Below are 15,494 nucleotides of genomic sequence, written 5' to 3'. Positions count from 1 at the left end.
TTCCTCCCCTCTCACCTTAAACCTATGCTCTTTAGTTCTAGATTCCCCTGCCCTGGGAAAAAGGTTCTGACTATACTGTCTATGCCCCTCATCAATTTATAAACCTCTAAGAGGTCACCTTTCAGCTTCCTAGGTTCCAGTGAGAACAAACCCAGCCCATCCAACCTCCCCTTATAACTACAGCCCTACATTCCAGGCAACATCCTGGGAAATCTGTTCTGCACTCTGTCTGCTCCCACATCCTGGAGCGTGCTGACCAGAACTGTACACAATACTCGAAGTCTAGTCTAACCAATGTTTTGTACAGCTGCAACATGATGTCCCAACATTTATACTCAATGGCTCAGCCGATGGAGACAAGCATACCAAATGCCTTTTCACTCCCCTATTCACCTGTAACGTCACTTTCAAGAAGCTATGGACTTGCACTCCAAGGTCTCTCTGTACATTAGTGTTCCTATGGTCCCTGCCATTTACTCTATATGAACTATCAGAATTTGACTTCTCAGAGTGATTTACCGCTCACTTGTCTGGATTAAGTTCCATCTGTCTGCTCCATCCAACTTTCCAGCTGATCTATGTCCTGCTGTATCCTCAGACGACCTCCTTCACTATCCACAACTCCTCCAATTTTTATGCTGTCTGCAAAACTTAATAATCAGACCACCCACATTCTCATTCATTTATATTTATTACAAACAACGAAGGTCCCAGTACCGATTGCTGTGGTACACCACTTGTTACAGACTTCCAGTCAGATAAACACTCATACATCACTAACCCCTGCCTCTTGTCACCAAGCCACTTCTGGATCCAGTTTGCCATCATACCTCCGATCCCTTGTGCTTTAACCTCTAGAACAGCCAACCATGTGGGACCTTGTCAAAAGCCTGACTAAAGTCCATGTAAACCACGTCGACCACTCTGCCTTCATCAATTTTCTTAATTAACTCTTCAAAAAAACTCAAGCAGATTTGTGAGACATGATCTCCCCTGCACAAAACCTACTCTTTCCCTTGCTACCCTCTTGCTTCTTATAAAAGGCTTTAGCATTCTCCTTGATCCTTCTTGCCAAGGTCATTTTTTGGCCCCTTTTTGCCCTCCTAATTTCTTTCTTGCGTTCTGTCCAATATCCCCTATAAACCTCAAAGGACTCATTCAATACTAATTTCCTGTTCCTGACATACACTTCCTTCTCTTCCCTGATGAAACCTTCAATATCCTTTGTTAACTAAGGTTCCCTAAACTTACCATCTTTGCCTCTTACCCTGACAGGGAAATGATCCCTTTGAATTCTTACTAGCTCGCTTTTGAAAGCCTCCCACCTAGCAGATGTTGTTTTCCCCTCCGGCAGCTGCTCCCGACCTACCTCCACCAGGTCCGTCTTACACCACCGAAATCCATCTTCCCCCAGATTAGGTCCCCAACTCAAGGACCAACCTCATCGTCTTCCATGACTACCTTGAAGCTTATTGACCTAAGGTCACTGTTCCCAAAGGGTTTCTACGCAGACTCTTCAATCATTAGACCCCCCCCCACCCCCTTCCCTAAGGTACAGCCCCCTCCCTCGTCGGATTCTCTACCTGCTGCTTCAGAAAACCTTCCTGAATGTATTTTATGACTTCCTCCCCATCTAAGCCCCTGTCAACATTGGGAAAGTTAAAATCCCCCGTGACTACAACCCTTGCACAATCAGCCTACACATCTGTTCTTCTAATTCCCACTGACTATTGGGAGACCTACATCATGGCCTCATCAAAGTGATCACCCCTTCCTTATTCCTAACTTCTCCCCAGATGGCCTCATTGGCCGATTTCCCCCCAGGAGATCCACCCTGAATCTTGCCATAATGCTCTCCCTGCTGCAAACTCCCCTCCCCTTTTGCACCCCTCTGTCGCACATGACACGCCATTACCCCTCCTTTGGCTTTTGTTGTTTACGTCTGAGGTTCCCAATCTGATATCTTAGTTCACTCTGAATGCCCTTTGTAAAATGTTCTGAAGGCATGAATTAGTTTGTATGAGGGTGTGCTGTGTGGGTGCAGCTTTCTGCTCTGAGTGGTGAGTGGTCCAGGTGCTGCTCTGAGGCTGGTTCTAGATGACGAGCTTTTCCACTGGATGTCAGTCAGCTTGAGCACAGGCAGATTCACCTTGGGGTCACTCCCTGACTGCAGTGTGGTGCACTGAGTGCTGCTCTTGCTAACTTTACCCTAGTGAACTCCTGATGCACCTGGAACTTGAGGAATTTGTGACACAAGAGATTCTGCGGATGCTGGAATCTGAAGCCATACACGCACAATACTGGAGGAACTCAGCAGGTCAGGCAGCATCTGTGGAGGGAAATGGACAGTCGACGTTTCAGGTCGAGACCCTTCATCAGGACTGGAAAGGAAGAGGGCAGAGCCAGAATGAAAGTGGCGGGGGGGGGGGGGGGGGGGGGGGAGGAGCACGAGCTGGCAGGTGACAGGTGAGTCCAGGTGAGGGGGGAAGGTAGGTGGGTGGGGGAGGGGGGATGAAAGGGAGTGATGTGAGAAGCTGAGAGGTGATAGGTGGGAGAGGCAAAGGGCTGAAGAAGGAATCCAGTCGGAGAGGACAGTGGACCATGGAATAAAGGGAAGGAGGTGGGAGGGGATGGGCAAGTCATGAGGGCAGCGGAGGGGAAAGAGAAGTCGGGTCTCACCAATGTAGAGAAGGCCGCACTACCATTCTATCCATGGCCTCCTCTGCTGCCACCTTGAGGCCAGATGCAGGTTGGAGGAGCAATACCTCATATTCTGTCTTGGGAGTCTCCAACCTGACGGCCTCAACATCAATTTCTTTAACTTCCGGTGACCCCTCCCCTGTTACCCCCTTCCCCCCCTTTATTTTACCTCATTCCCATGGCCCTCCCACCCCTTCTCTTTCCTCTCCCCCACCCTCACGACCTGCCCACCACCTCCCTCCTGTTCCCCACCTCCCTCCCTTTATTCCATGGTCTACTGTCCTCTCCAACCAGATTCCTTCATCAGCCCTTTGCCCCTTCCACCTGTCACCTCCCAGCTTCTCGCCTCACTCCCTTTCACCCCCCCCTCCCCCACCCACCTCCTTCCCCCCTCACCTGGACTCACCTGTCACCTGCCAGCCTGTGCTCTTCCCCTTCCCCCTACCTTTTTATTCTGGCTACTGCCCTCTTCCTTTCCAGTCCTGATGAAGGGTCTCAACCTGAAACGTCGACTGTTTATTTCCCTCCATAGATGCTGTCTGACCTGCTGAGTTCCTCCAGCATCTGTGTGTGTTGAGGAGTTTGTGGCATTGTCCAGTCTTCTCTGGCAGTCCCTCGAGGTCGAGGGTGACTTGCTTCCACTTTGGTCCCTGTGGCTTCTGAGGTAGCTGATGAGGCCACTCAGGAACTGCAGACTCCTACAGATAGGGTAGATGGATAGGTAGCGAGGTGATGTGCTTCGTGGCTTAACACTGGGCTTCTGAATGCTTGTGATGCGCAGCCTCAATGTTCTCAAAATCATCCCAAATCTCCTGTGAGTGATTGGGCCAGGGATTCTCAGGAGAGTGTGGGGTTGTTACATTTCTTCAGTAGGTTTTTAGGACATCCTTCAATCTTTTCCTCTGGCAATCTCTTCCCATAACAGGGTTGGGAATAGTGCGTCTGTGCAGGGAGTCTGGTTTCAGGCGTGCCCTGCTGAGTGTCACTGAGGCCTCAGTGCTGGGGGTGTTGGCCTGGGAGAGGACACTGATGTTGGGTTGCTTTTTCTTCCAATGAATTTGGGGGATTTTGTGGGAACAATGCTGATGGTGTCCCTCCAGTGCCTTGTCATGACTGCTGGAGGTAGTCCAGGTGTCAGCAGCATCCAGGAGGGCATGAATTTTGTACCAGGTCTGAGGTCTTGATCTTCAAAGATCCTTTTTCCTCAATTAACTGAAGGCTGTCCTGGCGGTGGTGAATTTCATCATCAATCTCTGCCTTCACCAGGAGGTGGCTCTTGAGATATGGGAAGTGGTCCAGGTTTTACAGTATCTGGTCTTGAACTTTATTGTCAGAGGGCAGTGTGGTGCAGTGAGGGCAGGTGATACAGGCTTTAGTCTTGGAGATTTTCAAGCATATCCCTTCTTGAATGCCTCAAGCTTCCTTCACTCAATTGGATAATTCGGGAAAAGGTTATCTCGGCATATTTGCAGCAACTGTTACCTCCTTGGGATACTTCAAAATGCTTTATGGCCAACTAAGTATTCAAGATATGGTTGCTGTTTTAATGGGTTATCACAGCAAGTTCTCACCATGTACAATTGACCCAGTAGTGTGTTGGTGACGTTGGTTGAGGATAAACGTTGGTCAGGCTGCTGAAGTAAGTCTTCTGTATAATGGTTACGTTACTGGACCAGCAAGGTTCAGGGGCATCGGTGCAGAGACACACGTTAATTCCACCGTGGCAGCTAAGGAATTTAAATTCAAACAGGACAGTAGTGTAGCAGGTAGCATAACACTATTACAGTGCCAGCGACCCAGATTCAATTCCAGCCGCTGTCTGTAAGGGGTTTATGCGTTCTCCCTGTGTCTGCGTGGGTTTCCTCCCACATTCCAAAGACGTACGGGTTAGGAAGTTGTGGGCATGCTATGCTGGCGCCGGAAGCGTGGCGACACTTATGGGCTGCCCCCAGAACACTCTACACAAAAAGATGTATTTCACTCTGTGTTTTGATGTACATGTGACTAATAAAGATATATTTTTTTAAAAATCTGTTTAAAAACAAGACGTTAGACTCGGTCACAGTAACCAATAAACTACCAGACTGTTGTAAAAAAAAAACATTTGTATAATGAATCTTATACATCCACCTGATAAAGGAAGGGGAAGCCGCAAGAAAAATTGTCTGATGTAAAGATGATGCTCAAGCGGACAAGGGAGTAGCGGGGAAGATGCCGGAGTCTCTGGGGGGTGGGGCTGCACCCCAGAGACGGGAGTGCTGCACATACCTGAGACGTCTGAAAGTGCATAAAGCCAAGTTACAGCTCTCCCGCCCCAAATGCCGGAGTGGTTACTGTGCATCAGGCAGCAACACCACAGGCATAGACCAGGTCAGTACCGGACCGGGACAGGGAGCTTCACCCATCACAGGTTTCCCATGTCTCTGTGTCCATTAGCCTGCACTCAGTCCTGAACGCACATGTCTGAGACTCTCCACACATTTGGAGAGAGGCGTAAACCCACCTCCTTTATCCTGGCCGCCTCACAGCCCAAGAAGGGCAGGTCCAAAGGTTCGAGAATCTTGCTGGCCAAATCTTTGGATCTTTCAGAGGCTGTGTTTCCTTCGTCCAATTATTGTTTAAAGAAAGCTGCTGAATTGTTAAAATTTCACCTGTTCATTAAACAGTAATCCGGAGGATTAGCAGTAGTCTAATGGTGAAGTTACTGGCCTGTAACCGAGCTCAGGAGCGTTGATCCAGAGAGGTGTTAATCCCACTATGGTAGTTGAGGAAGTTAAATCTAAGTAATTAAATCTGCAGTTAAAATAACAAATGTGACTCCATAGTGCTGACTAATGAACTACTCGATTGTTTCAAAACCCCTGTATTTAAACTTCTATTATTGGCATCTGGGCATCACCGAAAAGGCCACCGTTTATTGCCCATCATCTGTTGCCCTCAAAGGTGGGAGTGAGCCATCTTGAACAGCTGCATCCGGTGTGGTGAAGGTGCTCCCACAGCGCTGCTGGGGAGGGAGTTCCTGATGACAGCGAAACATTTCCAAGTCAGGACGGGTGTGTGACATGGAGAGGAACCTGCAGGTCGTGGCGTTCCCATGGACCTGCTGCCCTTGTCCTCGGTGGGAGAGCTTCTGGTTTTGGGGGTGCTGTTGGAGTAGACTGGGTGAGTATCTGCAGTCCGTTTGTAGACGGTGCACGTTGCAGCCAGTGGTCCAGGGAAGTCGATGCTGTGGATGGTGTTGAGCTGGTTTGAGTTGTTGGTGCTGCACTCATCCAGGGCAAGTTCCATCACACTCCCAACTTGTGTCTGTGCTGTGAGATATTCAACCCCCTCACCACTCGTTCCCACTGCTTTGCACCTGGGAAAGTCCCGATGGATCACTACGCGGGTAACCTCCTGAGATGTTCCTCCAGCAGCTTGATCAGGAGGCGGTGGAGTCCCTTTCTCATGCCCACGTTGCAGAAGGAAGCACCGTCAGATCATCCAGCTGGACAACGGCCCCTCCCTCAGGCTGAGACCAGAAACATTCTTGGCAGTTCACATTTTACACTGGATTAAACAGAGCACCACTTCCTCTCCAATGTGTACAGTGTGGTGTACACAATATCTTGCCCACTATAATGGTGGAAAATGCACATCGTGTCACGTAAGCTGCAGTGAGTGTACACCATAGCAGGTACATGACATGTATCACAGAATAATTACATATGTGTGTGTTGTGTGTGCCTGAGTAAGAGGGAGATTGTTTAATAGAGATCCTACCTGCAGTAAAATCAATGCTCCTGCCCTTGTAGGTAACCGGGTCAGAGTGAGACGGAGGAACCAGCGTCGGCAAGCGGGAGCTTCTCGGAGAAGAGTCAGCCGAGCCGCAACGTCGAAGGCAGAACGGATCTGGCCTGGGGGAATAATTCCCTACGTTATAGGGGGGAATTTCACGGGTCAGTGTGAGTCTGAAAGATAAAGTCTAACTTTTACTGCAACGTTTCTGTTCTGGATGTAGCAGTGGCAGACCCGAGCATTGTTTTACTTCACATCTCGGTGTCGGCGTCAACAGCAACCGCGGCAGCTACCGAGTGGTTGGTGTTGACGGGACAGTGTAGCCTGACCCTGTATTCAACCCAAACTCCACCTGTCTTGACAGCGTTTGAGGAGGAACACACACAAAGTGCTGGAGGAACTCAGCAAGTCAGGCAGCATCTATGGAGGGAAATAAACAAGTCGACGTTTCGGGTCGAGTCCCTTCTTCAGTCCTGATAAAAGGTCTTGACGCAAAATGTAGACTGTTTATTTCCCTCCATAGATTGTGCCTGACCTGCTGAGTTCCTGCAGCATTTTGTGTGTGTGGCTCCAAATTCCAGCATCTGCAGAATCTCTTGTGTCTGGTGCTTGAGGAGGCAATGGGTAGTGGGCAGATCACTCAGTATTTTACCTGTGCTGTATCTGCCCTCAAAGAGTGTTCAGTGGAACTTTGCAGAGGGTGTCTCAACTCCCTACAGTACCACCCTGGGAATGATTGAAAGGGTAGTGTCAAAGACTTTTTACTCTGTACCAGATACCTCTTTGCAAAAGGCAGGAGTCAGAAATGGATAATTAAACAGGTATCAGTTCTAGGAAACAGAAGCCAGGCTGAGGCGGTATTCTGGTGTGTGTACCCAGTGGTAACAGCTCTGCACTGTTAGTTACCAACTCCATTTGTATATCCTGGGTTGATTGTGATTGGAACTTGCTCTGGGCAGTGGTTTAAATTTTTTTTTAAATTCTATTTACAGCGTGATAACAGGCCCTTACAGCCGAAAGAGTCCGCGCCGCCCATTTTAAACCCAAATTAACCTACCCGTATGTCTTTGCAATGTGGGAGGAAACTGGAGCACCCGGAGGAAACCCACGCAGACATGGCAGAACGTACAAACCCCTTACAGACAGCGACGGGAATCGAACCCCGATCGCTGGCGCTGTAATAGTGTCGCGCTAACCGCTACGCTACCGCGCCGCACATGGTTGAGTGTTACAATGCAAAATCTGCGGAATGGGATTTGCTGATGAGTTTTACTGACATTAACTACACCCATGAGGTCATTAAACTGCTCCTGGCACTGGGACAAGGTCCCAAAGGCTCAAGTCCAAGATCCTCCTCCTTGGCAACCTCTTCCCATTGTCAGGACATCTCTGCTTCTGTGGAAAGCCTTCTGCCTGCGTTCTCCGGTTTTTACAGCTCCTGTATCAGCACCAGCTCCCGTCACTGCTGCTGCCATGGTAACAATGTGATTGGCACTGCTTAAATCATAGAGGTGAAGGGCAGGGGTGCACATCTGGGCAGGGTTCCTGCATCTCACCATCCTCCAACTGGGAAGATTGCTATACCCCATGACGAGCAATGGTGGGCAGGTGCACACAGACACAGCTGGCAGACAGCTGAGGTAGAGTTACAGAGGCATAGATAGGGAGTTTGAAAGGGGATGTTTTATACAGAGAGTGGTTGGTATCTGGAACTCGCTGCCAGAGGAGGTGGTGGAGTCAGACTCAATCGCTGCTTAAGAGACATTTAGACAGGCACTTGAAATAGGCAAGGCGTAGAAGGGTAATGGGATTGGTGTCAATGGGCAGAAGAGGTCGGCATAGGCAGGGTGGGCCAAAGGGCCTGTTTGTGTGTGGTCTGTGGCTTCAGTCTGTCTGGCTGCGCTCATGAGCAAGTAAAAGATAGTCTAAAACTGGGGAGTTTAATGGGACTTACTGCCATTGTAGTTTGTGTGTGTGCGTGGGCGACCAGGCTAACTGAGCACTTTGTTTGCAATGGTTCAGGAACCCAGAGAGCCATATTTAAACAAGCCATGAGGCACTGGGAGAAGTTCACATGCGTCACGTTTGTGGAGCGATCGACTGAGGACAGCTTCATCGTCTTCACTTACAGACCGTGTGGGTAAGTGACTCGCGTTTCGGGAGTAGGAAACCCAGAGCCCAGGAGGTCAGCAGATGTGGATTTACTTCCGGGGACTCTCTGGCACTTGAGCTGTCACTGCAGAGATTCTTTGTGCACTGAAGTGCCGTGTCTCGACTCTGGGGCAGCACTTTGTGGGTTTGAGCTACACCACAGGACATGAGCCCACAATTAGCCACAGTAGTGAGGAATGCGGTCCTGGTGCTGACTGCCCAGGTCCCACAACATCTCCCGTAGGGAATCTCACCTGTGCCCTGAACAGTGTTCCTACCAAGTTATCTGGCTGCTTAGTTCATGTGTGGGATCTTGCTGGGTGCACAGTGGCATCTCCTACATTGCACTTGTGAGGGGCGTCCTTGACTGTGAAGCACCGTGCGGGTCCTGAGGTCGGAAAGGTCTGGAACCCGAGTTCAGGAAGGTGGGAGTCCCGAGGTTGGGAAGGTGGAGGAAATGAGGTTGGGAAGGTCCGGAACCTGAGGTGGGGAGTCCCGGAGTCGCAAAGGTGGAGGTTCCTGGGGTTGGGGAGGTGGGGGACCCTGGGGTCGGGGAGGTCTGGAACCCAAGGTCGAGGAGGTGGGTCACCCCGGGGTCGGGGAGGTGGAGGACCTCAGGTTGTGGAGGTGGGGGACCCCGGGGTCAGGAGGTCTGGGACCCAAGGGCAGGAAGGTGGGGGACCTGAGGTCAGGGAGATGGGGGGGTCCCTGGAGTCGGGGAGGTGGGGGGGACCCTGGGGTTGGGAAGTCTGGGACCCACAGGCAGGAGGTTGGGGGGGGGTGGTCCCAGGGTCGGGGAGGTGGGGGGTTGAGGTCAGGGAGGTGCTGCACTGCCACAGGTGCTGCCTTCTCCAGTGGAGGAGGGCCATGTGTTGGGGGTGGGGGAGGCATGTTGCCTGTTGTGGTTGAAGCCCCGCTGTGACCGGTCCCCAGGTGTTGCTCGTACGTGGGCCGTCGAGGAGGCGGACCTCAGGCCATCTCCATCGGCAAGAACTGCGACAAGTTTGGAATCGTGGTGCACGAGCTGGGCCACGTGATTGGGTTTTGGCACGAACATACCCGGCCTGACAGAGACGCTCACGTCAGCATCATCAGAGAAAACATACAGCCAGGTAATGCAGCCCATCCGCCCAGCCCCACCAGTGTAGGGCAGCTCCCAGCCCAGGGGCTGCAACCGGGCAACATCTGCATCACACATTCACCGCAACATCTGTACGGAGCATCACTGCATCACCTCACTGGCCCAGGGGACACCTCATCACAGAAAGTTCCACAACACAGCAGCTCCAAAATCAGCACTGGGACCAGGGAACATATCTGAACTGACCCATCATCGCCAAAACCCAGGGAACACATCTGCCTCAAAATCTGGGGGAACATCTGCACTGGGTCTAGTGAACATCTGCACGTATGGTACCTGAAGTATGCAGAGGAACATCTGCATTGACCCAGGGGAATATCTGCATAGAGGGAACATCTGTGTATCTGGAACCTGGGGGATATATCTACACTGAGCTGTGTCCCAGTGGGACCAGGACAAGGGGTGGGGTGTGAAACACCTGCACAGAGACACAAGGGATCCGTCTCCATTGATAAGGAAGCACCGACCTTGGTGTTAAAGAACACGTGAAGCTCTGCAGAGGCTTGGCTGCAACATGTCAATGAAGAATCTGCCCATCACCCACACACTCCTCCCACTGGGTCTCCTCCCCCCACTGTTCCCATCTGCCTTCCCCACCCCACTTATTTGGTTCCTCTTCACCTTCCTTTCTTATCAGATCCCATTCATCTGCAACCCTTTGATGCCTCCATCCATCATCTCCCAACCTCTATGACTACCTCCACCTTCCCTCCCCCACCTGACTCCATCTGCCAATCAACCCCTCCTCACCTGGATCCACCTATCGCCTGCCACATCTTGCCTCACCCCTCCCCCTCACTCCTTCATACTGGCCATCTTCTCTCTAGTCTCTCGGTCCAGGTGAAGGGTCTCGACCCAAAACATTGACTGGTCATGTCCCTCCACAGGTACTGCCTGGCCCACTTGGTTCCTCCAGGTAAAGCCTGACCCAGCAACTGAAATTTCAGCTATACTTAAATTGAGTCCAGGCTCCACCAGGAGTGTAGGCCATGTCAGCGGGGATCAAGTTCTCCTCCAGTACAAACCATTTCATTATAAAGAGCTTCACTGAATAACAGTTAAATTTGCAGCCAGGGGAAATTTTGAAATGATTATCCTTACAAAATTCTAACAATTTGTTTGGTCATTTCCTGCCACTTCTCAGCCTAGTTTAGTTAAGAAAAGACTTCTTGGTTAAATTTTCTGCTGCCATTTTACCCCTCACTGGCAAAGATCAATGTAGTCCCAGGGCCGGGTGTTCTGAGCTATCACCTCCATGCCAGCTGGGCATCACCACACAACGGTGCAGCCAGACGTGCTGCCTTTGGAAAGTGTGGTTCATGAGAAAACTTTCAACCTCAACATTACAAAGTGTGTGGTTCCCAATGATACCTCTCCCAGTTACACAGTAACGCTGATTGTTGTTGTGTCATAGGGCAGGAATACAACTTCCTGAAGATGGAGCCTGCTGAAGTGAATTCCTTGGGAGAGACTTATGATTTTGATAGCATAATGCACTACGCTAGAAACACCTTCTCCAGGTTGGACTTTAAGGTTACGTGGATTTAGTTCTTCACACCTTCTGTCAATGGTAACAAGGAGTTACAGAACACTCACAAATCCGTAATGACTGACCCAAGACGGTTTAGATACAACCAACCCAGCCTGTACAGGTCCCACCTCCCATGGTTCTAAATCCCTCCGTCCTGCCCTACCCCCCAGCCACACCTCCATCTCTCCTCCCGTTCCTGTGCTAACTGGGCCCAGCTCCGACCAGAAGTAATCTGGACTTTGCTTCCTTTGGCTCCTGTGGTTCAGTCTCCTCCCCAGCTCCGGGTTCTCTGCCTGAGGCACTCATCCTCCCTTCTACCATGTTGTGAGCCCCAATTTAGTCCAGGACCTCTGGCTGGTCACTCTCCCCCTCAGTGTCCTGCAGCTGCTCAGTAAGGTCCTTGACCCTGACACCAGGGAGACAAGGTACCATCCTGGAACCACATTGGCTGCCACAGAAACCCCTGTCTACCCCCCAACCATCAAGTGTCGCTCTCCTTCCTTCCTCCCCAATAGAGCTCTGCCTTCACTTACCACCGTGTGTCCCAGCTCACCAACATCCCCCACACTAAGCTGCTCCTCTGGTTTAATTGATTAAATAATTGTTATTTTCTGATTAATTTAACATAATTTAACAGAAGGGATTAGTTTAATTAAGTGTCATTGGCTTAATTAGTTTGACACAACATCATGGGCCGAAGGGCCTGTTCCTGTGCTGTACTGTTCTGTATTCCATGTTAATTTAACTCTATCAAAAATACTGTCACAAACTGCCTCCCAATTTCACTCCTAAATTCCCATCCTTTACACAACATTGAAATTGGACTTCCTTTTGCCTTTATTCACAAACACAACGTCAGATCCCAGGGAATGCCTGGGATTCCCAGAACATTGGTCAGGATTCTCTTCTGCCATTGGTTGGATGGCAGTGCATCTGACCAGGAACCCCAGCAGCGTGGGCACAGATTTGTAGTCTTGTCCTCTCTGTTGGGGCCACCCCTGCTTGTGCTACCTCGACCACCCTGGAGATCTCTCCACCTCTGCCCTGGGATCTGCTGAAACTGAAACCTGCTTGGGTCAAGGCAGCCATGAGCCCCGTGGGTGTCAGTGAAGCTTCCGTCTCCGAGTCCTAAGGTTTTAGATGGCAAGGGTGATTAACCCAATCTTTGGGCCATTTTTGTCTGGAATTGGCTGTTTGTTTTTAGGATGCAGGCGATCTCTCCTATGGAGTCCAACTAGGAAACCACGTGTGCTTTTCCGCCCATTGCTTGGTTTGGGTGGGGGCTAATTCAGTGGGCTGGGACTCCTGCATCTGTGCAAACTTTCCTAAAGGGGAGTCTTTGGGCATCAAAGGAAAAACTGTCCAGCCAACTTATTCGAATCTATTCCGGTTAACCTGTTCCAGAATTCGGACCATGTCTCCTGGTGGAGCCTCCTGCTCCCAGTCTAAGTACGAAGAAAGCAATATCTCAGCAAAGGCATTATGCCCATGGAGAACGTGCAGCACAGGTTTATCAGGCTGACGGCAGAGCTGGAAGGGTTAAGTTTTAGGGCTAGATTGTTTTTAGAGAGATTGTGGGGGGTGGGGGGAGGGGTGGTCACAGACCTAGTTTGTAAATGCTGAAAGGAATTGAACATGAAGGTTGAGCGAAGTCCAGAACAAGAGCTTAAAAGTCCAGTGTGATGTGAAGCCACTTTTTCCTGGTGGTTATTTTGTGGTGCAAATGTGGGACTGCCCCGCCTGCCCCAAGAAGCTGATGCCCAGTGACTACTGAAAGAAGACCAACATTGCCAGAGTTGTGTCAGGCTAAGACCCTCAAGGAATTTGAGATGAGGATCAATCAGCTTAACAAATGCCAGGCAGCTTGAAAGAGCAGAGGTGAAACAGATTTAACCGCGCAAACTCTAGTCTCTGGAGAGGGTGCAGAAGATGCTGCCTGGATTAGTGGGTGTGCGCTATAAGGAGAGGTTGGACAAACTAGGGTTGTTTTCTCTGGAGCGGCAGAGGCTGAGGGGAGACCTGATAGAAGTTTATCAAATTTTGAGGGGCATAGATAGAGCAGACAGCCAATATCTTTTTCCCAGGGTTGAAATGTCTAACACCAGAGGACAAGCATTTAAGGTGAGGGGAAAAGTTCAAAGGAGATGTGTGGGGCATGTTTTTTACACAGAGAGTGGTGGGTGCCTGGAATGTGCTGCCAGGGGTGGTGGTGGAGGCAGATACGATAGAAGCGTTTAAGAGGATCTTAGGTAGACACATGAATGTGCAGAGAATGGGGGGATATGGACCATGTGCAGGCAGAAGGGGTTAGCTGTCATTAGCTTAAATAGTTGGGCACAACATCATGGGCGAAGGGCCTGTTCTGTACTGGTCTATGTTATCCAAATCCAATGTGCCACAAATGCTTGAAGCCTGCAGATACATGGAAAATGCTGGTATAGTTAGCAGGTCAGGTTTAATGTTTCCCTGCTCCATGACTCTGACTATGAAGGAACCTGAAAGTTCTTCTCCGAAGATCACTGAAAATGTTTTGCATGTCAGTCAGATGACATGTAAATGGCAATCTGCCTGACGTACAGTGAGTTAATCAGCCATTCACTAGTTGCTTCAATGACATTACACTTGCTGCTCCCAACACTCCCTAATTACCAAGTAAACCTCAACCTGATTCATCCAAAGCCTAATATTTGCTATGTCCTCGGCTCCAGCTTTGCCATATTCACAGCCTGTTGCTCTCTGTTCGTTTCAAAGGGGTGTTTTTCTGGATACCATCCTTCCTCGGAGAGATGATCATGGCATGAGACCAACTATTGGGCAAAGAGTAAAACTGAGCCAAGGAGACATCAGCCAAGCCAAGAAACTATACCGATGCCCAGGTAACTTGACAAGAATCTGGCTTCTATTTTCAGAAAGAATTCCATTATAAAAATTCCAACTGTAAACGTCAGTATCCTGTGAGGTGGGGACACAGCCGCTGGAAGACAGGGTGATTGGGCAGCCCATGTCCAACCTGTTATAGTCAACGGAAATGAATGAAACGGCATGGATTGGTGCAACAGGGTTTGCATCAACATTAATCAACTGAACCAGTGTGAACTGGGTGTCCACAGGTAACGTAGACAAACGTCCAGACGTGGGAACTAGGAGATGGAGTAGGCCACTCAGCCCCTCAGTCCTGCATCACCACTCAATTAAATCGTGACCTCAGTGTAGCCTCTGTCTCTGTAACTCTTGCCTTCCTGACTACCAAGGGCAACCTTCCACCCCTTTGCTTATTAAAAATCTCCCTCTGCTGTAAAAATATTGAAAGGCACTCTACTTCCTCTGCCCTTTGATCTGTGAAAGAAAAACAATCACCTCATCTGCCTTAAATCCCTTTGTTTTTCGAGTAACCCTAGTTCTAGATTATCCCACATTCACACACCCTACATCCACCCTGGTAGGATCTTGTATGTTTCAGTCAACCTCTCATTCTCTCCCTCACCAGATACCAGCCTGGACTGAACAGCAGTGCCTCTTAAGACAACCTGCCCATTCTAGATATCAGTGCAGTAAACTTTCTCTGAACTGCTTCACAAGAACACAATAGGAGCAGCAGACCCCTCAAGCCTGTCCCTCCATTCAATATGATTGTGGTTAGTCTCTACTTCCTCAGGAGGCTAAAGAAATTTGGTTTGTCCCCTTTGACTCTCACCAACTTTTACCGATGCACCATAGAAAGCATCCTATCTGGATGTATCACGGCTTGGTACGGCAACTGCTCTGCCCAGGACCGCAAGGAGCTGCAGAGAGTTGTGGACACAGCCCAGCGCATCACGGACACCAGTCTCCCCTCCTTGGACTCTGTCTTTACCTCTTGTTGTCTTGGTGAAGCAGCCAGTGTAGTCAAAGACCCCACCCACCCGGGACATTCTCTCTTCTCTCCTCTTCCATCGGGTAGAAGATACAGGAGCCTGAGGGCACGTACCACCAGACTTAAGGACAGCTTCTACCCCACTGTGATAAGACTATTGAACAGTTCCCTTATACGATGAGATGGACTCTGACCTCATGATCTACCTTGTTGTGACCTTGCACCTTATTGCACTGCACTTTCTCTGTATCTGTGACACTTTACTCTGTACTGTTATTGTTTTTACCTGTACTACATCAATGCACTCCGTACTAACTCAATGTAACTGCACTAGTAATGAA

The 15,494-nt window shown here is 49.8% G+C and overlaps 1 protein-coding gene across 1 annotated transcript in view; it reads left to right on the top strand.

Annotated features, from left to right (window-relative positions):
- The window catches only part of LOC127584610 (tolloid-like protein 2), a 124,231-nt gene that overhangs the window by 65,839 nt on the left and 42,898 nt on the right, over window positions 1-15,494 (top strand). The window contains exons 4-8 of the mRNA XM_052041400.1: window positions 6,495-6,638; window positions 8,500-8,617; window positions 9,562-9,740; window positions 11,184-11,289; window positions 14,052-14,176. Of these exons, the coding sequence (XP_051897360.1) occupies window positions 6,495-6,638; window positions 8,500-8,617; window positions 9,562-9,740; window positions 11,184-11,289; window positions 14,052-14,176 (672 nt within the window). The remainder of the gene's footprint in view (window positions 1-6,494; window positions 6,639-8,499; window positions 8,618-9,561; window positions 9,741-11,183; window positions 11,290-14,051; window positions 14,177-15,494) is intronic.

The sequence above is a fragment of the Pristis pectinata genome, chromosome 30 (genome assembly GCF_009764475.1).
Source record: "Pristis pectinata isolate sPriPec2 chromosome 30, sPriPec2.1.pri, whole genome shotgun sequence".
NCBI classification, from domain to species: Eukaryota; Metazoa; Chordata; class Chondrichthyes; order Rhinopristiformes; family Pristidae; genus Pristis; species Pristis pectinata.
Note: the sequence above shows the minus strand (reverse complement) of the source record. Positions and strands in the feature narration are given on the sequence as shown.